This window comes from Geospiza fortis, unplaced genomic scaffold, assembly GCF_000277835.1.
Source record: "Geospiza fortis unplaced genomic scaffold, GeoFor_1.0 scaffold55, whole genome shotgun sequence".
Classification (NCBI taxonomy): domain Eukaryota; kingdom Metazoa; phylum Chordata; class Aves; order Passeriformes; family Thraupidae; genus Geospiza; species Geospiza fortis.
In genome coordinates, this window is record NW_005054308.1 from 2198860 (window position 1) to 2217295 (window position 18436).

At 38.9% G+C, this 18436-nt stretch overlaps 1 protein-coding gene across 5 annotated transcripts in view; it reads left to right on the forward strand.

Moving 5' to 3' along the window:
* Positions 1-18436, forward strand: part of RAPGEF6 (Rap guanine nucleotide exchange factor 6) — a 122322-nt gene that overhangs the window by 73736 nt on the left and 30150 nt on the right. For 3 of the 5 annotated variants that reach the window (XM_031055265.1, XM_031055267.1, XM_031055268.1), the window contains 12 exons: positions 822-953; positions 7472-7655; positions 8487-8623; positions 9124-9282; positions 9499-9651; positions 10172-10336; positions 11253-11360; positions 11715-11918; positions 12595-12703; positions 14433-14676; positions 15275-15432; positions 16552-16566. In XM_031055265.1, coding sequence (XP_030911125.1) covers positions 822-953; positions 7472-7655; positions 8487-8623; positions 9124-9282; positions 9499-9651; positions 10172-10336; positions 11253-11360; positions 11715-11918; positions 12595-12703; positions 14433-14676; positions 15275-15432; positions 16552-16566 — 1768 coding nt within the window. The remainder of the gene's footprint in view (positions 1-821; positions 954-7471; positions 7656-8486; positions 8624-9123; positions 9283-9498; positions 9652-10171; positions 10337-11252; positions 11361-11714; positions 11919-12594; positions 12704-14432; positions 14677-15274; positions 15433-16551; positions 16567-18436) is intronic. The other 2 variants (XM_031055266.1, XM_014312205.2) reach the window with 1 other exon arrangement.

Consider the following 18436-nt stretch of genomic DNA (forward strand, 5'->3'; position numbering starts at 1 on the left):
AGAAATAGTAAAATTTTATTAAATTTTAATAATTCAATATTTTTTAAAATAAGTATATGTGACAAAAAATAAACAAGCACCTGAATTAAAGGACTTCATTTGACAGTATCCCATGCAGTTCTGAGTCTTTAAAAGCTACTGCTGTTTTTTTTCAGTAGAAAGAATATGGTTGTGAACTTGAGTTATGCACTCAAATTTAGAGTATGCACATGTATTCATTTACAAATAGACTTATAAAATAGGGGTGCTGTTGTACATGGCTGTAGCCAAAATGCATAATATTCTTTCTGTGTACTCATTTCTTTAGAGAAAATTTAAAGCCCTTTACAGACCAAATGTTTTATTTAGATTACATTACTTTTTGTTCTACATTGATATTTTCTAAAGGTTATTCCTGAACTAAGGTGCATAAATTGAACTCATAAGGAGGAATCCTGCTTCTTCATAATGGATTGCAATGTCAGCTAAGGTTAAATACTGTGTGCTGTTTGGCCAGCATCATGTATTTGTCATCTTGGGGTGTGTCACTTAGCTGTAAATATCCAAGACCTTTGTTTTATAGAAAGGTGCATTGTATTCCATCAGTTTTATGAAAAGTGAAGTGTGATTGGGTCAGCTTAGTCTAAACTAGCTTTTTCTCAAAGTGTATCTCAAGTTACAGGTTCAAATTCTGTTTGATTTTGATTTGATAATTCAGCAATTCAAATACAAATTTAAATGTATAACCAAAGTTTTATGAAAAACTTTGTCTTCAAATCAAACTTACACATCTTGTTTTCCTTTCTTTTCCCTGTCTTTCCCCAAATTCCTGTTATTTCCAGCTTCCAGCTGACCTTACCAAGATGCATCTCACGGACAATCCTCATCCCCAGGTGACGCACGTCCCCTCCAGCCAGTCCGGGTGCAGCATTGCCAGTGACTCTGGGAGCAGCAGCCTCTCTGATATTTATCAGGTAAGACTGCTTTGGTTTCATGGCTGTCCTTCCTTGATGTTAAAACTATTCCATAAACAGTAAGAGTGACCCTTTATCCAAGACTGGGTAAAACCCTCTTGATGTTTCCACCTATCCCTGTGCTGCCCATGGGGCTCATCACTCACACAGACAGGCAACAAGCTGCTGCTTGTAAACCTTCTTTTTGTTGCTTTTCACGTCTTTCTGTACCACCAAGTATGCTATGGCTTTTAAAAATAACATTTGTTGATTCATGGGATCATTTTCCTTTCTGGAATGGAACAAATCTCTCGAAATCAGCCTGGTGTTTCCAATACTGTCCTTGATTATTTATATTTATTGCTAATAGCAGATGTTCAGTTCTGCAAACAAAAGTGTGGTGATAAACCCACTTTGTACTAATTGACTGTGGAAATTCTAGTGTGGCTTCCTGAGAGAATTTGGCTGAAAGCCAGAGATAGCTTCATTTGTTTACTGATAATACACTTAAGAAGTTACCTGTCTTGTGTCAAATCACAGAGCTCATTTCATGGGTGTTTGTGCTCTGATTGATGAGGGGATTCAGCTTGGATTTGTATTGATCAGTAGTTTCACAGCTTTTCCACTTCCAAGTTGCAGTCTGACCACCATACAGAATATACAGCAGTTGTTAAGCATGGTGTAGGTGTAACTTGAATTTAGACACCTGTTCCTTTTCCTTAGGTGCTTTCTGGATATTATTTCTATACTGGAAACAGATTAATGATACCTATTTACAGCAATATATTGCTTAGGGAACTTGAAAAAGAAGACATTAAAGCAAAAATTACTTTAGAAGACTGGAAGTGTCCCTGCATTTTTGTCCTATTTAATCTACAACCTCACTGCTTTAGATTTGCTTGCTGCCAGGTAGATCAGGAGTAGCTGGCATCCCTGAGAGAGTCTCTCCAAGATGCTCCATGAATTCTCTTTATTCTGAGAGGCTTGATTATTTTTATGCCTTATTATTTTCTGAATCTAGACTACATCAGAATTGATGTTTAGTTAGGGTTAGGACTGAGAGAGTCAAAGAGCTTACAGCTCCACTGAGGCTGGAAAAAGCCTCCCACGGAGAACATGGCAGGGCCACAGCATTGCTGCTGCTACATCCTTCTGATCTGGACCAGCCATGGTGATGAGTTAGGGTTAGGGTTGGGAGAGTCCAAGAGCCTACAGCTCCAGGAGCAGTGGGGCTGGAATAGGCTGCCAAGGTGATTGCCGTGGTGATGGGGTTAGCGTTTGGTTGGGTTGGGAGAGTCCAAGAGTCTACAGCTCCAGAACACTGGGGCTGGAAAAGGTTTGCCAGGGCAATCCTGGCAGGGCCCCAACATTGCAGCTTCTGTATCTTTCTGATCTGGAAAACCCATAATATTGGTTTGGGTGAGGGTTAGGGTTAGGGTTTGCGTTGAGGGAGTCCAAGAGCCAACAGCTCCAGGAGCCCTGGGGCTGGAAAAGTCCTGCCAAGGTGATTGCAGCAGGGCCACAACATTGCTGCTGCTTCATCTTCTGACCTGGACCAGCCGTGGTGATGGGGACCTCAGCCCCAGGACAAGCTGCCATCAGGGCTGGAGTGAGGGCTGAGAGTGTCCAGATCCCACAGCTGCACAGACACTGGCACTGGAAAAGGCACTGCAAGGCCATAGCAGCAGGGTGCTTGAGTTGCCTGCCTGCGTAGTTTGGAGAGGTTGCTCTAAGTGAAAAGCACTTAAAATATATTATTGATTACAAAGATATCACTCTAGCAATGATATCTTGTAATAGGTGAATACTCTTTTGTCATGTGTGGGTAATTGCCTTATATCTACTCATCCATAAATGACAAAAGAGCATAATTGCTAAACAAATAAAAATTATATAAATAAAAGAAATGATGGAGTAACATATTTATATGCACTGTAGCAAACAAACCGTGGTGCTAGGTATTTTGTACACTAAGGAATAATTAATGTGAAAATGACTGCAGATTTTATATTAATTTTTTGGAGTTAGGACTTTTTAGGTAAGAATGTCCTTTTCAGTGACATTCACCTGTCTGGTTTTGCATCCTGAAGGAAATGAGGACATCTGTTAAGAGAATTCCTGGCTGGCCAGGTTGATGCTGAGGGAGGTCACCACTGTTCATCACTGATGAGTGAGATCTTGCAAGATAATTCTACAGCCATGTATGATCAGAGCTACAGTGACATTAACTGTAAAAGATTGCATTAGAGCATCAAGCATTTGATAAGCTGTGGGTGAAGAGAAGACGCTACAGACATGGCATGAGGGAGGAGAATCCTCACCAACCCACAGTGGTTTTCTCCCCCTTAATTTTTTAGTGAATTTTTAGTATCTCATTCTCATATGCCTAATGCACAAATAGTAACCTGATAAAAAATGTATTTTATGTGCATTTATGCATTTTATGGGTTTTATTGCAGTAGCTGTAACAGTTAGTGTTGGAGAATTCTCATATTATTTGTCACAAATCTATAAATGATCTCTAGATATTACTTAGTAATAGATAAATGCTGTATAATAATGCCACTGCACAATATTTAACACAGCATTATATTGCAGCAACACATCAAAAAAAAAAGTGGCTTCAAAAAAAAGTGGCTTCCCCTAAATATTCATCATATTATGAAGGTAGAGAATATCTTTGATATGTAATAAACCTACATTTTGAGTGTGATGTATTGACTCAGTGATTGAAAACCTTCTTGGTACAGCAAAATACAGCTTTTCATAAAGTGTTTGGAAAATGATGCTTTGCTTTTGCAGTCAGCTTCATATGTATCATGGCAGGCTTCACATGCTAAACTCTTTAGAAATATCATTAGTGTCACTAATATTCTGGATAATTTTGATTAATGTAGCCTTGAAGAGACCTTCTGAATTAATGGTATCTTAACATTAATTTTTACAGTAAGTAGTACAAACTTCATTCTAGAATTGGTAAACCTTATTAGAATGGTAGAACCAAATAATGAAACAATGTTTTCTTAAGATATGTAAAGATTTTCTCTTCATCTGTGTACTCTGCATTCATCAGTAGTGTTGAAATGAGGTTTCACTTGTTCCAGCTGCCTCTCAGTCCAGAGTAAAGCCCATTTCCAGTTACACAGGAAATTATGAACATAAGGCTTCGTGAGACCAGCAGAAGATTCCTGCCTGTAAGCTCTGCTGTGGAGACGTTGTGTTAAATCCTGAGTTAGTTGCAAAAAGTGATGAAAATTTATGGTTTTCTTTCTTGCCTTTTCTGTTGCTATTCCCTGTGGGTGATTTCAGTGTTTTGGTGTCTGAAACACGGACACCAAAATGTCCAAATGTGTGTTGTAAATTCCAGCTTGCTTGGAATACTGCAGAGCAGGTGTCTTTCTGTTGTGCTGCAGACCTTTTTTAATTATAGAAAGAAAAGTAAGTTATTCTGTACAATTTTTAAAGTAACTTCTCACTTGAAGGGGATTTTAAAATTTTTATTCTTTTTCTTTCACCCCCTTTCTGAAAGTACATTTAATTACAGAACTATGGTCGTCAGCAGGAGCTAGGGGAAAGCTGTTTGGTTGTGCATACAGCACTTGAAATGCAGGCTTGTAGAGCTGCTTTGATCTGTTACAGGGGTCCTCAGGGAAAAAGAATTCAACATTTTATTACACAGGGAAAACATCTTTCTTTGCCCTTTTATGGGACAGGCTCTAAGGTGCCCAGCCAGAGTCACACAGGGAATCCAGGTTGTCTCTCTCGATGTGGCTGGAGAGGGTCTCACCTCTACTCTGAGAAATTAGTTTCTTATATCAATACCTGGCAGTCATCTTCTCTTAGTGACCAACCAGTTTGCATCATTTTTCCTACCTGTTTATTTCTGGCAGTTCTCTCTCCTTTCACTTCTTTCAAAATCCTTCATTTATCACTTTGAGAGTATGTACTCTTTGTGGGCAGCAACATCATTGTCCAGCAGTAATTCCAATTGTGGTTAAGGCTTCAATATTGAAATAGATTATCCATAAAATATTTATCAAGGATGTATATTTCAGCAGATACTCTTGTGTCACAGACTTGATCTTGGAAATCCATATTTGTGTGAGATTTGAGGATTGCAGCTTCAGGTTTCATTTTGTACATCAGTAGTTCATAAATGTTTGTGTTAGGATTGATTTTTATATTTGATAATGGAAACAGCTGGAGCATTGTGGTTGGGAAGAGCAGCTACTTTTGCAGATGGCTTTGTGAGTGAAATCCTTCCTGTTCTTCCAGCACTGACCTGACAGCATTCTGTCACCCATCTGCACAGGATCTTGGAAACACAGTTGGAAGACCTGCTGCTATTTCATAGTTTGATCAAATCATAACTTATTTATCAAGAAAGGAGCTGATTTGTCTATTTTCCTATGTATGATATAAAAATGTTGGTAGAACCTGTAGCCTCAGTTTTTCTGGTTCAGCATGGGGGTATCAAAGTGAGGATTGGTGCTGCTGCTTGTCATAGCATAGAGAAGTTGGTATAAATTGTGGCTATTTAGATGAAGAAATGCTAGAAAAGTCCTAGAATAAAATGCTGTACTGATCATGTGCTGCTGAGACTCTGCAAGTACAATTTGCACTTGGGCTTAATTCCAAAACTGTTAATGTGAGCTACAGAAGCCAGTAAAGTGATGTAATGTAGAACAGATTTAACCCTCTCTATATTGTTACACTCCTCTGAAGGAAATACATATTTTAAAATAGTTTAAGCTTTATTTATTAGGTTTGCTGGCTAATTACCAAAATGTGGGCAAGCTCTAAGGTTATATCTAAACCCCAGTTTTTTGGGGTTTTTTTTTGTGTAGGATGACAAAGCTGTTCCTCTGTCCAGGTATTGGAGCTCACATCAGCATGGAGTCTGTAGAGGGAGATGGAGACAGTGCAGTGTGGTGTGATTAAATCACTTGAAATGAATATTGTTTTATGTGAAGCCATAAGAGCAGGAGAGCAGTGACCAAGTAAGGACCTTCTGGTGAAAATGAAGCACAAGAAGAAAATGCATAGTGGAATCAGGGAGGATTCATGTGTCCTGGGAGGACTATAGGAACACTGCCCTAATGTGTAGGGTTGGGATCAGGAAGGGTAAGGTTCAATTTGAGGTGGATTTGGCAAGGGATGTGACAAAAACCAGAAGGGCTTTTACAGGTACATTAGTCAAAAAACCAACCTCCCAAAAAAAGGATAGAAATTGTGCTTCACTCCCCAGTAAATAAGGCAGGAGAACTGATGACGTGGAGAAGACTGAGGCACTCAGCAATTTTTGTCTGTTTTCACAGGTTGCTCTTCCCACATCTCTCCATGCCCTGAACATCAGGGCAGGGACTGGGGGATCAAAGTCCTTCCCATGCGAGGAGAAGGTCGTGTTTGAGAGCCCCTGAGGATCTGAACCAGTCCAGGGGACCAAGGCAGTGCATGGCAGGGCCCTGAGGGACTTGGCTGGTGGAACTGGGCATGCACTCTCCATCTGGCAGTCGTGGCAGTCATGGGAAGCCCCCAGAGACTGGAGAGAAAAGGGATTAAGGCCTCAGGGATACCTTATTGCACCCTGTCAATACTTCAAGCAGATTTATTAGAAAGACTTTTTACTGTGTCCTGTAGTGACAAGGACAAAATGTAGATGTAACTTGGGCGTAGGGAAGAAAATCTTGCCTGTGAGGGTTTTGAGACACTGGTACAGGTTGTCCAGAGAAGCTGTGCTTGGCTCCGTTACAGTGTTCAAATCCATCCTTCATTTTGGATGTTTTGTGCACATGCAAAAACCTTAGCTCAGTGTTTTTGTAAAATCTCAAGGATTTCTTCGAAGTGAAAGTGAGTGTTGTAAATCTTCTAATTTAAAAACAAACTCCATTTTCTGCAAGTTTCTATATAATTGCCTTATACTTTTCAGTGACACATCTTGTTGTTCAAATTTCTGAATTTAAACAGAAAAATGATTTGCATTCTGGCTTAAGCTTTAAAAAAAGTGATAGAGCAACTACTCTGTAGAAACTGAGAATTTGAAACTACTTTTTTTCCCCTTCCATCTGTTTGGAAATTTATTTTCATGCCATTACATCATTTAAACTGTACATAAGGAATTAGTGCAAGTGATTCCTATGTGATTCTGCTTTTTGTTGCTGGTATTTTGTTCTCTTTGACCATTGTCTTGTTTGTCTGCTCAGGGTGATGTCTTTGTTGTCATCTATTGCTGATGGTAGAAATGTGTTCACAGGCATTGGGTAACCAATGATATTACTAAACTATATTATTATTTTGTTAAGACTCAAATGGTGAAAAAACAATGTCACAGGAATTCACAAGAAAGAGAATAAATGCTGTAAAATGAAAATCTAGTAGATTTCAGCACAACATGTTTTCCTCAGTGTTCAGAAAGGCAGCTGTTAGAGATTCTAGTTAGACCTGTTGGTCACAGAATTAAATTTTTTTAATTAGCTACCTCAGACCATAAATAATTGAACTGAGGACATTGAACCCTCTGTCTGACATTTTCTTTGTAGGCTACAGAAAGTGAGATGGGAGATGTTGATTTAACGGGTCTTCCGGAAGCACCTGTAGACTCTGAAGATGAAGAAGAGGAGGAGGATGAAGATATTGACAGAACTTCTGATCCACTTCTAGGGCGAGATGTTGTCCGAGAGTGCCTTGAGAAGGAGCCTGCAGATAAAACTGATGATGACATTGGTGAGGAGGAAAAATACAGTAGTAAAATTTACATAGGGCTACTTCATACAACATCTGTAAGAGAAGCATAAGCAAAAACTGTTCAATGAGTTAATGTTCAATGTATATCTTAATAATTGAATGATGTCTCACTTTGCTCTGCTGATACTCTTAATTGATGTCTTCTCTTGCTATCTGAGAGAGTATTTGTTCTGAGAATCCAAGTATTTTGAACAACAGTCTTTGTGATACTCGAGATGTGATGTTTTACAGTCATTGTATGCACTGATGTAATGGGACATGTAGCAAGGTAATTCTGACTGCCTGCAAGTGTTGAAGTAGTTATTAAATAGCAAAGAGAACATACTATTACTGAGTATAGGTATACTTAACTGTAAGCTGCAAAACAGTTAAAATGAAGATAATGTACTGCAGTGTTTAACTAGAAATTGGCATGAATTTCAATAGCAAAATTTGCTTTCTGCTGTACTTCAGATTGCGTCTCTGAACACTGGAAAATCATTTCATGCTCCTGTCTAGCTTATAATTACTGTACCTAGGGGTATTTTTAATTTTTCTAAATGTTTGAAGCTGAAGTGCTTTTACTGTTAGCTAGACTGCTGTCCTGAGAGTCAATCAGAACACCAGCGAGGCTGTGGAGCTGTGTTCTGGCTCTTGATGACAAAGTGCACACTGGGCTCTTTTTAGCCACAGGCACTAATGGGAAGTGTAACACCTCTGAACAATTTTCAAATGAATTTAACTGAAGTTTAATACACTTGTGGAGAGTAAGGAATCCAAGGAAACCCTGGGCCTTGCAGTCATCATACCAATGTTTCCTTTGTCCAACAGAACAATTATTGGAATTCATGCATCAACTCCCTGCCTTTGCCAACATGACCATGTCTGTGAGGAGAGAGCTGTGCTCAGTGATGATATTTGAAGTCGTGGAGCAAGCAGGAGCCATCATACTTGAAGATGGCCAGGAAGTAAGTCCCTGCTGCCAGAGGAGGTGTGAAATCAGTAGTCAGGCTGCCAGCATAGGTGCCCTGAGTCACTATCCTGAAATCTCTCTTCCTGCTTGGATCAAGACATCTGGAATGGCATTTGCTGTTCATCCCTCCCAGAAGGGGTGAGGTAGACTCATGTCTGGCAGTGGCTAAATGGGTACCCAGGGAAGGAATGTTCATTCTCACTAAATGGTACAAATATATCATAGCAATTAGCCTACTTATTAAGAAAGCAATCTATTCATCAGTATTTCTCCCTCCAGAATCAGTTCTGAAGTGAATGAAGAAAGCTGAAAAGCATTCCTGTTTCCATCTCTTACATCTCACTGCCTTACAGTGCAGTGTTGGTGAATTAAATGTTGCAGAGATGGGGTGATAACAAACTGGAGGCTACAAGAATGAGCCTTTCTGAGATAAGAGCTTACAAAAGTTGTTGAATTAGCTTCACTTTTTAATTTTTTTTTTTGTGCTTTCTGTAGCTTGATTCTTGGTACGTTATTTTAAATGGCACAGTAGAAATCACCTATCCTGATGGGAAGAGTGAGAGTCTCTGTATGGGAAATAGTTTTGGGATTACTCCCTCACTGGACAAACAGTACATGAATGGAGTGGTCAGAACCAAAGTAGATGATTGTCAGGTAAGGTTACAATTCTGTATAACTACCTCTTATTTTTAAGCATCTAATAAAAGAGAACAGATTGGAACAGGTACAGGGAAACCTACAGAGGTGCTCTGAGAGCTGGAGCCCTTCTGCTGTGGAGAGAGACTGGGAGGGTTGGGGTTGTTCAGCCTGGAGATGGGAATACATTCATATTTTAGATACTTTACTCACTGTTGTTCTCCTTGGGGACAGTTTGTGTGTATAGCCCAGCAAGACTACTGGAGGATTCTGAACCATGTAGAAAAAAACACTCACAAAGTGGAGGAAGAAGGAGAAATTGTGATGGTGAAGGAGCACAGGGAGCTGGATCGCAGTGGAACCAGGAAAGGACACATAGTTATCAAGGTACATTTCTTTCTATGCTTTCCATTAATCTTATTAACTTTTATTTATTAGTAAATAAATTATAATCTAGTATACATATTCAGTTTTGTCTGTGTCAGCTCAAAAAATTTGATTGGAAGGAATGTGTATTATATTCCAACTTTACTTCCATTTCCCCTTTAATAAAGTTACATATGTTGTAACCTGTTCAACACATACATTGAGTTTTGTATTGGGAGCACCCTTTGGGGCATTTATGGCCATTTTTTTGTAATCTGAAAGAGGAACTTAAAATTCTTACAAAAAATTAAAATTAAGGGAAGTTACTAATCGTTTTAGCCAGGTGTTACCTGTGTAAAATGTCAGGGCTGAGAGGAGCAGGAGGATTTGATTTAAACATGTTGGTGCATTTTCTCCTGAGTTGGTCATAACTGAACTTTCTAAAGGGATTATACTGGTTATGTGGATTTATGTTGAATTATTCTTTAGGGAGAGGTAGTGGTGAGAGATATCAGTTATTTTTTTATTTGCTTTTTTTAAGGCAACACCCGAGAGACTCATCATGCACTTAATAGAGGAACATTCTATTGTGGATCCAACCTACATCGAGGATTTTCTTTTGACATACAGAACATTTCTAACAAGTCCCTTGGAAGTTGGAAATAAACTCTTGGAATGGTTCACAGTGGACAGCCTCAGGGATAAGGTTGGTTGCAGTCTAAGAGATTAGTATTTCTGGTGAAAATATATTTAAATTGATCCCTTTTTGTATTGCCAATAAGCTAGGATAAATAAGACTAGCTTCCACTCTGTCTAGCTGTGTGCACATTCATGAAAAACCTCGATAGTCTGGAACTTAGGCCAATTTGTTGATTCTTAGCCAATGTTTTTATGTGTTCTAGCCTTGAGCTGAGGAAGTCCAACATACTGTCAAAACACTGGATGTTTTGTATAGGAAGTTGTGCAGGGTCTGCTGTGGTTACTGCTTCTCTTCTTACCTCTTTCCATACTTTTCAATTTGGCAGCTACTGGTTTTTAACAAAAGGAAAAATAAAGAGAAGTGTGTCATCAAACAAAAGTAGAACTGGTATAATTTTGGAAGAGGAACTGCTATAGACTTAGATTTATTTTCTTTTAATATGGGTAGATAATATAGTTATCAGACTGTCATGAATAGTAGTGACTCTAGCACCTACAGAAGCAATCTGAAGACTTAACTGAAATTTCTTAGAAGAAAACTTTTTATTATCACAACTAGAACTTCCTTTAAAGAAATCATTAGGATGATTTAAGGAAAATCACATTTAAAAGGTGATTTTCATGAGCAGTGTCAGGAAGGCTTAGCTGAAGATGGGTTTTATGCACCAGTAGGTACTGGGTGAGGTTGCCAGTATTTTTTATGGATAATTTTTTTTAATTTTTCATTTGCTTCCCAAATAAAGGGAAAAAGAAGATGATTTCAAGTGTAAATGGCTTTTTCCTATCAGATATACCGTAATCTGTTTTATGTTCTGCCATGTCCAGGTATTCCTCTGTGTTTATAGATTAAAGCTTACAGGAGAAGAACCATAGGTACCTTTATATGTGTATATATATACACATAATTTATTTTGTTTTTACAGGTTACCAGAGTAGTGTTACTGTGGGTGAACAATCATTTTAATGACTTTGAAGGAGATCCTGCCATGACTCGATTCCTGGAAGAATTTGAAAAGAACTTGGAAGATACGGTAGGAGCAAAAAAGAATGAGTGTCACATTTTCTAGTGCTACATATTTCAGTTTTTGAGTGTTACCAATGCCCAAAGCTGTAGTCTCTAAGTGTAACAGTTAACAGGTGGCTTTTAACATGGGACATATTTGTTCTTAAGTATAAATTAGCTATAAAGGCCATATAAAGTAATACCTATGGCACTCGCTTGGGAGTTTTTGCATTTCTGCAAAAGAGGACAAGATTTACTTAGTAAGATCTGAAAATCTCATATCAAAAATCTGTTTTCTGGCACTTGGGGTATTTTTCATAACTGTTTTTCCATTTCTGATAAAAGAAACATTGCACTGCTTTTTGTGTCTTCCATGTTACAGCAAATGAAAGGCCATCTCAGATTGCTAAATATTGCCTGTGCTGCCAAAGCAAAATGGAGACAAATCACCCTGCAAAAACCTTCCAGAGATTCTCCCCTGTTTTTCAGCCTTCTTGGAGGCAGTGACAAAGGGTTTGGTATTTTTGTAGAGACTGTGGAGATAGGCAGCAAAGCAGCAGAAGCTGGACTTAAGCGTGGTGATCAGGTAAAAACAATTTCATTAATTTAAAATATTCTGCTTTACTCACCTCTTGGTTGTTCTCAACAGAAATGTTGTGCTGTGTGCTAAAACCAAACCACTGGCAGGTGTGGGAATGCCACTGCTCAGCTTCCATTTCTATCTGTTAAATGGGTTTCTATGAAATAATTTTCAAAATACTTAAATATTCCAAAAACTGAATGGGAAAAGAAACCAAGTTATGTTTATTTTTTGAAACTTTCTGATTGGAGATACGGTTACATTGAAACCATCAGATTGTTTCGTGGGATTGATTCTCACCTGATGTGTTTGATCCCACCTCACTGAGGCAGGTGGAACAGTGACTGGTCACACTCAATGAAAATGCAGCTTTTGAAGTGATATCTGTGGCTTATGATCCACCATTTCTGATTAATTGCAAGAATGTCACATTATCATAGAAAATAAACTTACTTAAAGCATTTTTCAAGTAAAAGTGGAAGTCCTGACCTATTTACAGGATATAACTTCTCTGACATGATGAAAATAGTTATTTTACATGGAATGTTTTCATTCTGTAGCTGCTGTAAAGATAATATGGTAATTCCTGGGAAGTTTTTACTGTGCCTGTATTATCACCTTTGTATTTGTAAGTCTGTCAGATATATGGTCTCCTAATAGTCCCAATTTTTATTTCTTAAAGATAATGGAAGTAAATGGACAGAATTTTGAGAACATTACCTTCGTAAAAGCATTGGAAATCTTAAAGAATAACACACATCTCTCCATTACTGTAAAAACAAACATTTTTGGTGAGTAGACTTTATATATTATATATTTTGTGTGAGAGAAAAACTCCACTCCTTCTGGCTTTATGAGTGCAATAGAATTCCATCTTCTTTTTTCCAACTTGCTCTTGAGGTGAGAAGTTGTGCAGAAGTCCCCTCATTGTGCTTCTGTTTGCTTGGATAAGTTCTCATGTGCCAAGGGCTGCATGTTGAGTGGCACAGAGCCAGCACAGGCAGCTCTTCAACTCCCTGAGAAATCCTCAGATGACTGTTTAAGCTGATTTAGTGTCCCTCCATGCAGTGGGGCTGAAGCAAAGCCAGGGGATCTGGACTAAAATATTTTTGCCAAGAAACGGCAGAAATGTAAGACTGGGTTTTTGTGAAACTTTCTTTAATGGCTGTATGAATGAGAGGATGAATTACCTTTATAATTGAAAAGGGGATATAAAAAGTGGTATGGCATATAAATGTGGCTTTTAATTGTCATCATGAATATAAACACCTAAATACCTCTTTAAAATCTCAGTCAAATAATCTGTTCTTTTTCCATAATCTTGTTCAGGCAACAGAATAACAAGAGCTACAGAAAGAAGGAGACTGTGCACAGGATAGCTCCTTCCTCCATAGTTGTATCCAAATCTTCTAATGGTTTTCTTCTCCTATTTCCTTCTCCCAGTTACCTGCCCTTGCTCACTATTGATTTTCTTTTCATTTTTATACTATGTTGATCACTGTGCAGCTAAAAAGGTTCAAGCCCTCAGCAGCTGCTTATTAGCATAATGCAAAAAAAAGCTTGAAACAACCAGAGTCACCAGTGGTCCAAACTAAGGGAAATGACATGAAATGAAGCATCACTAGAACTGAGACAGGGATAGGTCGTTCATTTGTGTTATAAATGTGAGCAACATACACTTGCAAGTGGGTTCTAATCTCCTTCTGCTAGCTGATACAATTTCAAGGTGATTTCTCTGATAAATTTTAATGAATTAGTATCTTGAAGCTTCTTTTACAAGTGATATTTATTATATTGACATCCTAATTGAGTGTTAAGTCTCTGGTACTGACTATGAGCAATTCTTGTTGTTCTATTTAAATCTATACTGGGAAAGGTTGTAGCCTTAGCTTTTATTATACAACAGAAATGTACCATTTAATTGGACTTTCTGGACAGAAAGTTTTGGTTGCCTTTCTCATAGGGACAGTCTGAGTAATTTGCATTGTTTTCAGTTCAGCATTTTCCAGTATCACTGTATTTCCAATAGAAAATCCTGAATTTCTGACTTGAAAGATTTTCAAAAGATTTTAAAAGGATCTTTAAAGAAGTAATTGATGTTGACAAGACAATTTGAACATTTTTTTTTCACCTTATATATGTGGAAAGGAACAGAACAAACCCTCTATGATTTCCATGGAATTCTAGCTTTGAGAATGTCAGTGTGGGTTATAGACTAGCTTAGTTTCATAAATGCAGTAGGAAATCTGATGCAGCTTCTGTTCAGTAGTGTTAGTAGAGGCCGAGACAGTTTGGGAAAATATCAGTCTGTGTTGCAGTTACTCTTGAAAAGGCATGTGCACTCCATAACCTAAAAGATGCAAACAAAAAAGCCAATAAATGCATAGTGCTTATTGCCCTGAATGCAGTGTTTCCTTATCCTCTCTCTGGGATGTCAGAGGCAAAAGGTTTGAGGGGAAAAGATTTCATTGTGAAGTTCTGAGTGTGCAAATGTTACGACAACTGTATCTTCTCTTACAGTGTTTAAGGAGCTGCTCTGCAGGATAGGGCAGGAGAAGAATGGAATCCCACATATTCCAAAAATTGCAGAAAAGAAAAACAACCGTTATTCTATCCCAGATATGCCTGGAGATGTGGAACAGATGTTTCCCCGCGAAAAAGGAAACAAGAAAATGAAAGCAAACACTGTATCTGGTGGGAGGAACAGAATCAGGAAAATTTTAGACAAGACCCGTTTCAGCATCTTGCCTCCAAAACTGTTCAGGTTTGTCAGACCCTTTGTCAAAAAGTAATGGTTCCTGTTTGGGTTGTGATACTTTAATCATAGAATGGTTGGAAGGGGATTGGGTTGAGAGGGAACTTAAATATCTTAAAAACTATCCCATTCCAGCCCCTCCCATGGGCAGGGACACCTTCCACTCTCCCAGGTTGCTCCCAGCCCCATCCAGCCTGGCCCTTAACACTTTCAGGGATGGGGCAGCCACAGCTGCTCTGGGCAACCTGTGCCAGGGCCTCACCAACCTCACAGGGAGGAATTTCTCCCTAACATCTACCTAAAACCAACCCTCCTTCAGCCTCAGGCCATTAACAGATACCAGTTGCTTAGTATTTCCAGTCATTATGTCCATGTTGCTTATGTTTTTTAAAAAATCATGACACCTGCCCCATGAATGCAGAACAAGACCAAAATATCTTTTCTCTCCGCATGAACGCTTTCAAATCTTTATCCCCATCTTGTTTTGAAAGCCTGTCTACAGCATGTAATTAAAATAGCTGAACACAATTATTTTTCTTAGTTTCATTCATGCCATGGTGAAAAGGAGGAGTTTAATGCAGATAACTGAAGCAGCTCTGTTTTGCAGCGATGGCAGCGTGAGCCAGTCCCAGGATGACAGCATCGTGGGGACGCGGCAGTGCCGGCACAGCCTGGCCATCATGCCCATCCCAGGCACCCTGTCATCTAGCAGCCCTGACCTGCTGCAGCCCACAACCAGCATTCTGGATTTCTCTAACCCTTCAGGTAAATGGCAGCTTGAGGTTGATTTACAGGATGGTTAGCAAGGCAGCTGGGTCAGGGGGAATATTGCAATGTACTCGCATCACTGGTGCTGAGTGCAGTTGTCTGGCATTGTTAGGCATCCTGTGGGCCTGACAGGGATGAAACTGAAATGTACAGAAAATCCACACTGCCTGAGCTTCTCTTGCCTACTTTTTTTAGGTCATGTGAGACTTACTTATGTTTTACAAAGAAATGTATGTTGCCAGTTTTGAGAGCCTTTAATTTACTTGGCTCTGGTGGAAGGAGATAATTTTTGCTTGCCCCTTTGCCATCTCTCCTCAGTGCTTTGACTTGTCCATCCTTCTATCTGCCAGTATATATTTCAAGCAGTATTGTGGATAGAATAGGACTGCCGTGGTACCAGCACAGTGATTTTCATGTTTTACAAACATTATGTATACTCAACAGTATGTTTAAAATCCTAAAAAATGTTTTGAGATATGTGGTCTGGGCTTTCATTGCTGTTGCTGTAGGAATCCACTTTATGGGGTGGCTGCAGGGACTATTGTTGCAATAGGCAGCTGCCTGTGGTCAGAATATTTTTTCCCCTATTTTAAGTGTAAGTTCTGTACATAGTGGCATATTCTGTAAAGTGTTTTGTGACTGTGACTTACGTTTACATAAACCTGCAGATTTCCCCTTTAAAAGGGAAGTGCACAGATATATCCTATCAGGTGCATAAATACCCATAGCAAAAAAGTTCCCTTTTTGCTGCAATTCCAGATTCTTTGCTGCCTGCATGAGAGCTACACGTTTTTCTAAAAATCTTCATTTAATACTATACAAGTTACTGCTTAATATGAAATGGTGGTAACTGGTTCATCTTGGATAGAATCACAGAATGATTTGGGTTGGAAAGAACCTTTAATGGTCAAATATTCCAAGCCCCCTGCCATGGGCAGGGACATCTTCAGCTGGCTCACTTAGCTTTACTTTAAGCTTGCTATAACAAATATGCTGCCAGTTTGAATGTCAGAGAAAACCAAATTATTTCTGACAGTGTACACTTGATAAGTTTTGTGAGAATCTCAATCTTGATTTTGTGTTGATACGATTTTTTTCTTTTTCTCCTGTCTGCAGCTGTTGGGTTTTACTGTAAGTATCCTCATGTAAAGCATCCTGCAGACCTTAATATTGCATGGCTTGCCTGTAAATTTAACACTATCAGACATTGCACTGACATAGTTATTACTGTGGGGCATTGGATAGCCCTGTGCTCTGTGATTTTCCTTAGAACAAATCCATAGGTTCCTATACAGGCACAGTGCTGTGCTGAGGCTAAGACCTGCATTTTATTTTCCCATTTCTGCCCCCAGCACACTGAATGACTTCTTGCAGGTTCCTCTGCTTCTCTGTGGCCTTGCTTTAAAGGGATGAAGTTGCTTATATCTCTTTCATAGAACTGAAGTTTCAGAGGATAACAGTTTAGAGATTTAGTTTGTTCTTCTGTTGTACTTCATAACTAAAATTCTGTGCATGCCAACCTGAAATGTGCTTTGTATTGTCAAAATGAGCTGAATAATGCATAAAAAATTTTAATTTAATAATTTATGTTTGCCTGCTTAAAAGCAAAGACTATGAAGACAGAAATGTACCTGTAATTTTTCCCTTATCTGTCACAAGTTACATTGTTTTGGTTGCATGGGTTTGAGGTTTTTTTGTTTATTTGTTGGTTTTGGGTTTTTGGTTTTTTTTACTTTTTTCTCCCCAATTAAATTTCAGTTTTACACCTTGAATGTGTTCTTGTTTTTAGGTATGTTGATACCAAAGTATAGATGTTTCCCTCTTGTGTTTCCTTATTATCACTTTTGTGACAGGCACTTCTCTAATTATTCAATATGTCATTTCCACCACTTTCACTCTGAAATAAAGTACAAATACTTCTCCCTTATATTGTCCCTCTTCACATATATATTGAACTTCTCATATTCAGCTAGAACCCAGCTTCTGATGAGAATGTTCTGATAATGTTTTAATCAAAATCATAAAACTGTTAAAGGAATTGGCTTTCAATTGGAATTTTTTTAGCCTATGTTTTCTTCCATCTTAAAATTTATTTACAACTGATGTTGAGCCTTTCTTTTTTCCAATGGGTGGGACCTTTTGTGCTGGATCATAGATTACCTGCTTACCTTTTACCTTGAAATTCCTTCTACTTGTGCCCATAACACATATAAATCCTGATGCAAGGAAAAGTAACCCCAAAGATCTTTGTTGCCTCCTTAAGCAGTGGATTTTGGTGGAGGCAAATCAATGTATAGGCAGTGGGGTGAGCAGCATCTGAAACTGTGCTCAGAGAGCTGCTGCTGGCAGTGCCTGAAGGACCTGGGTGCTCTGCCCAGCAGGATGGTTCCCTGGGCTGGTTCCCCTTGGGCAGAGGGACACCTGATCGTCACCAGGGCTCCAGGGCAGGTCTCAATCCACAGATTTGGCACTCAAGGGCTGGACAAATAGCAGTGAAAGAAGAGAAGGGGAGGGCTGTTTGGGAAGTGTTGCTTTAATGACAGCCCTTCCCTCACTGGGGATCTCTGATGCAGCAGTTATGGCTCATGTGCCTCTGCTGTGGTTTTGGAGAGCTTCAGGCTCTGAAAGCTTGGCTGAGGGCTCAGCAGCATCCTCCCACCTTCTCAGCTCTGCAGAAGAGTTGTGAAGTTTTAGTCTTCAGGGAAGGGAAAACTGGGCTGTCCTGTGCTTGAAATTACTGTGCATTTTGACTCCTGACATTTTTTTAAAAATCAGTTTTATTTAGAAAATCAAACTTTCTGTAATAACTAATAGAGTAAATTATTTGCAATCATCAAGCTGTGAATTAAACACATGTTTCTGTAGATATTTATTTCCTGCTGTAGGCTGCCTCAGATAAAGCTGTTCTCTAATGCATTTATAATACATAAAATGTGCTATAAATAAGTACACCAGCCAGAAAATTACCTGCTGGCAGCAGCTTAGTTCCTTCAGGGGAAAG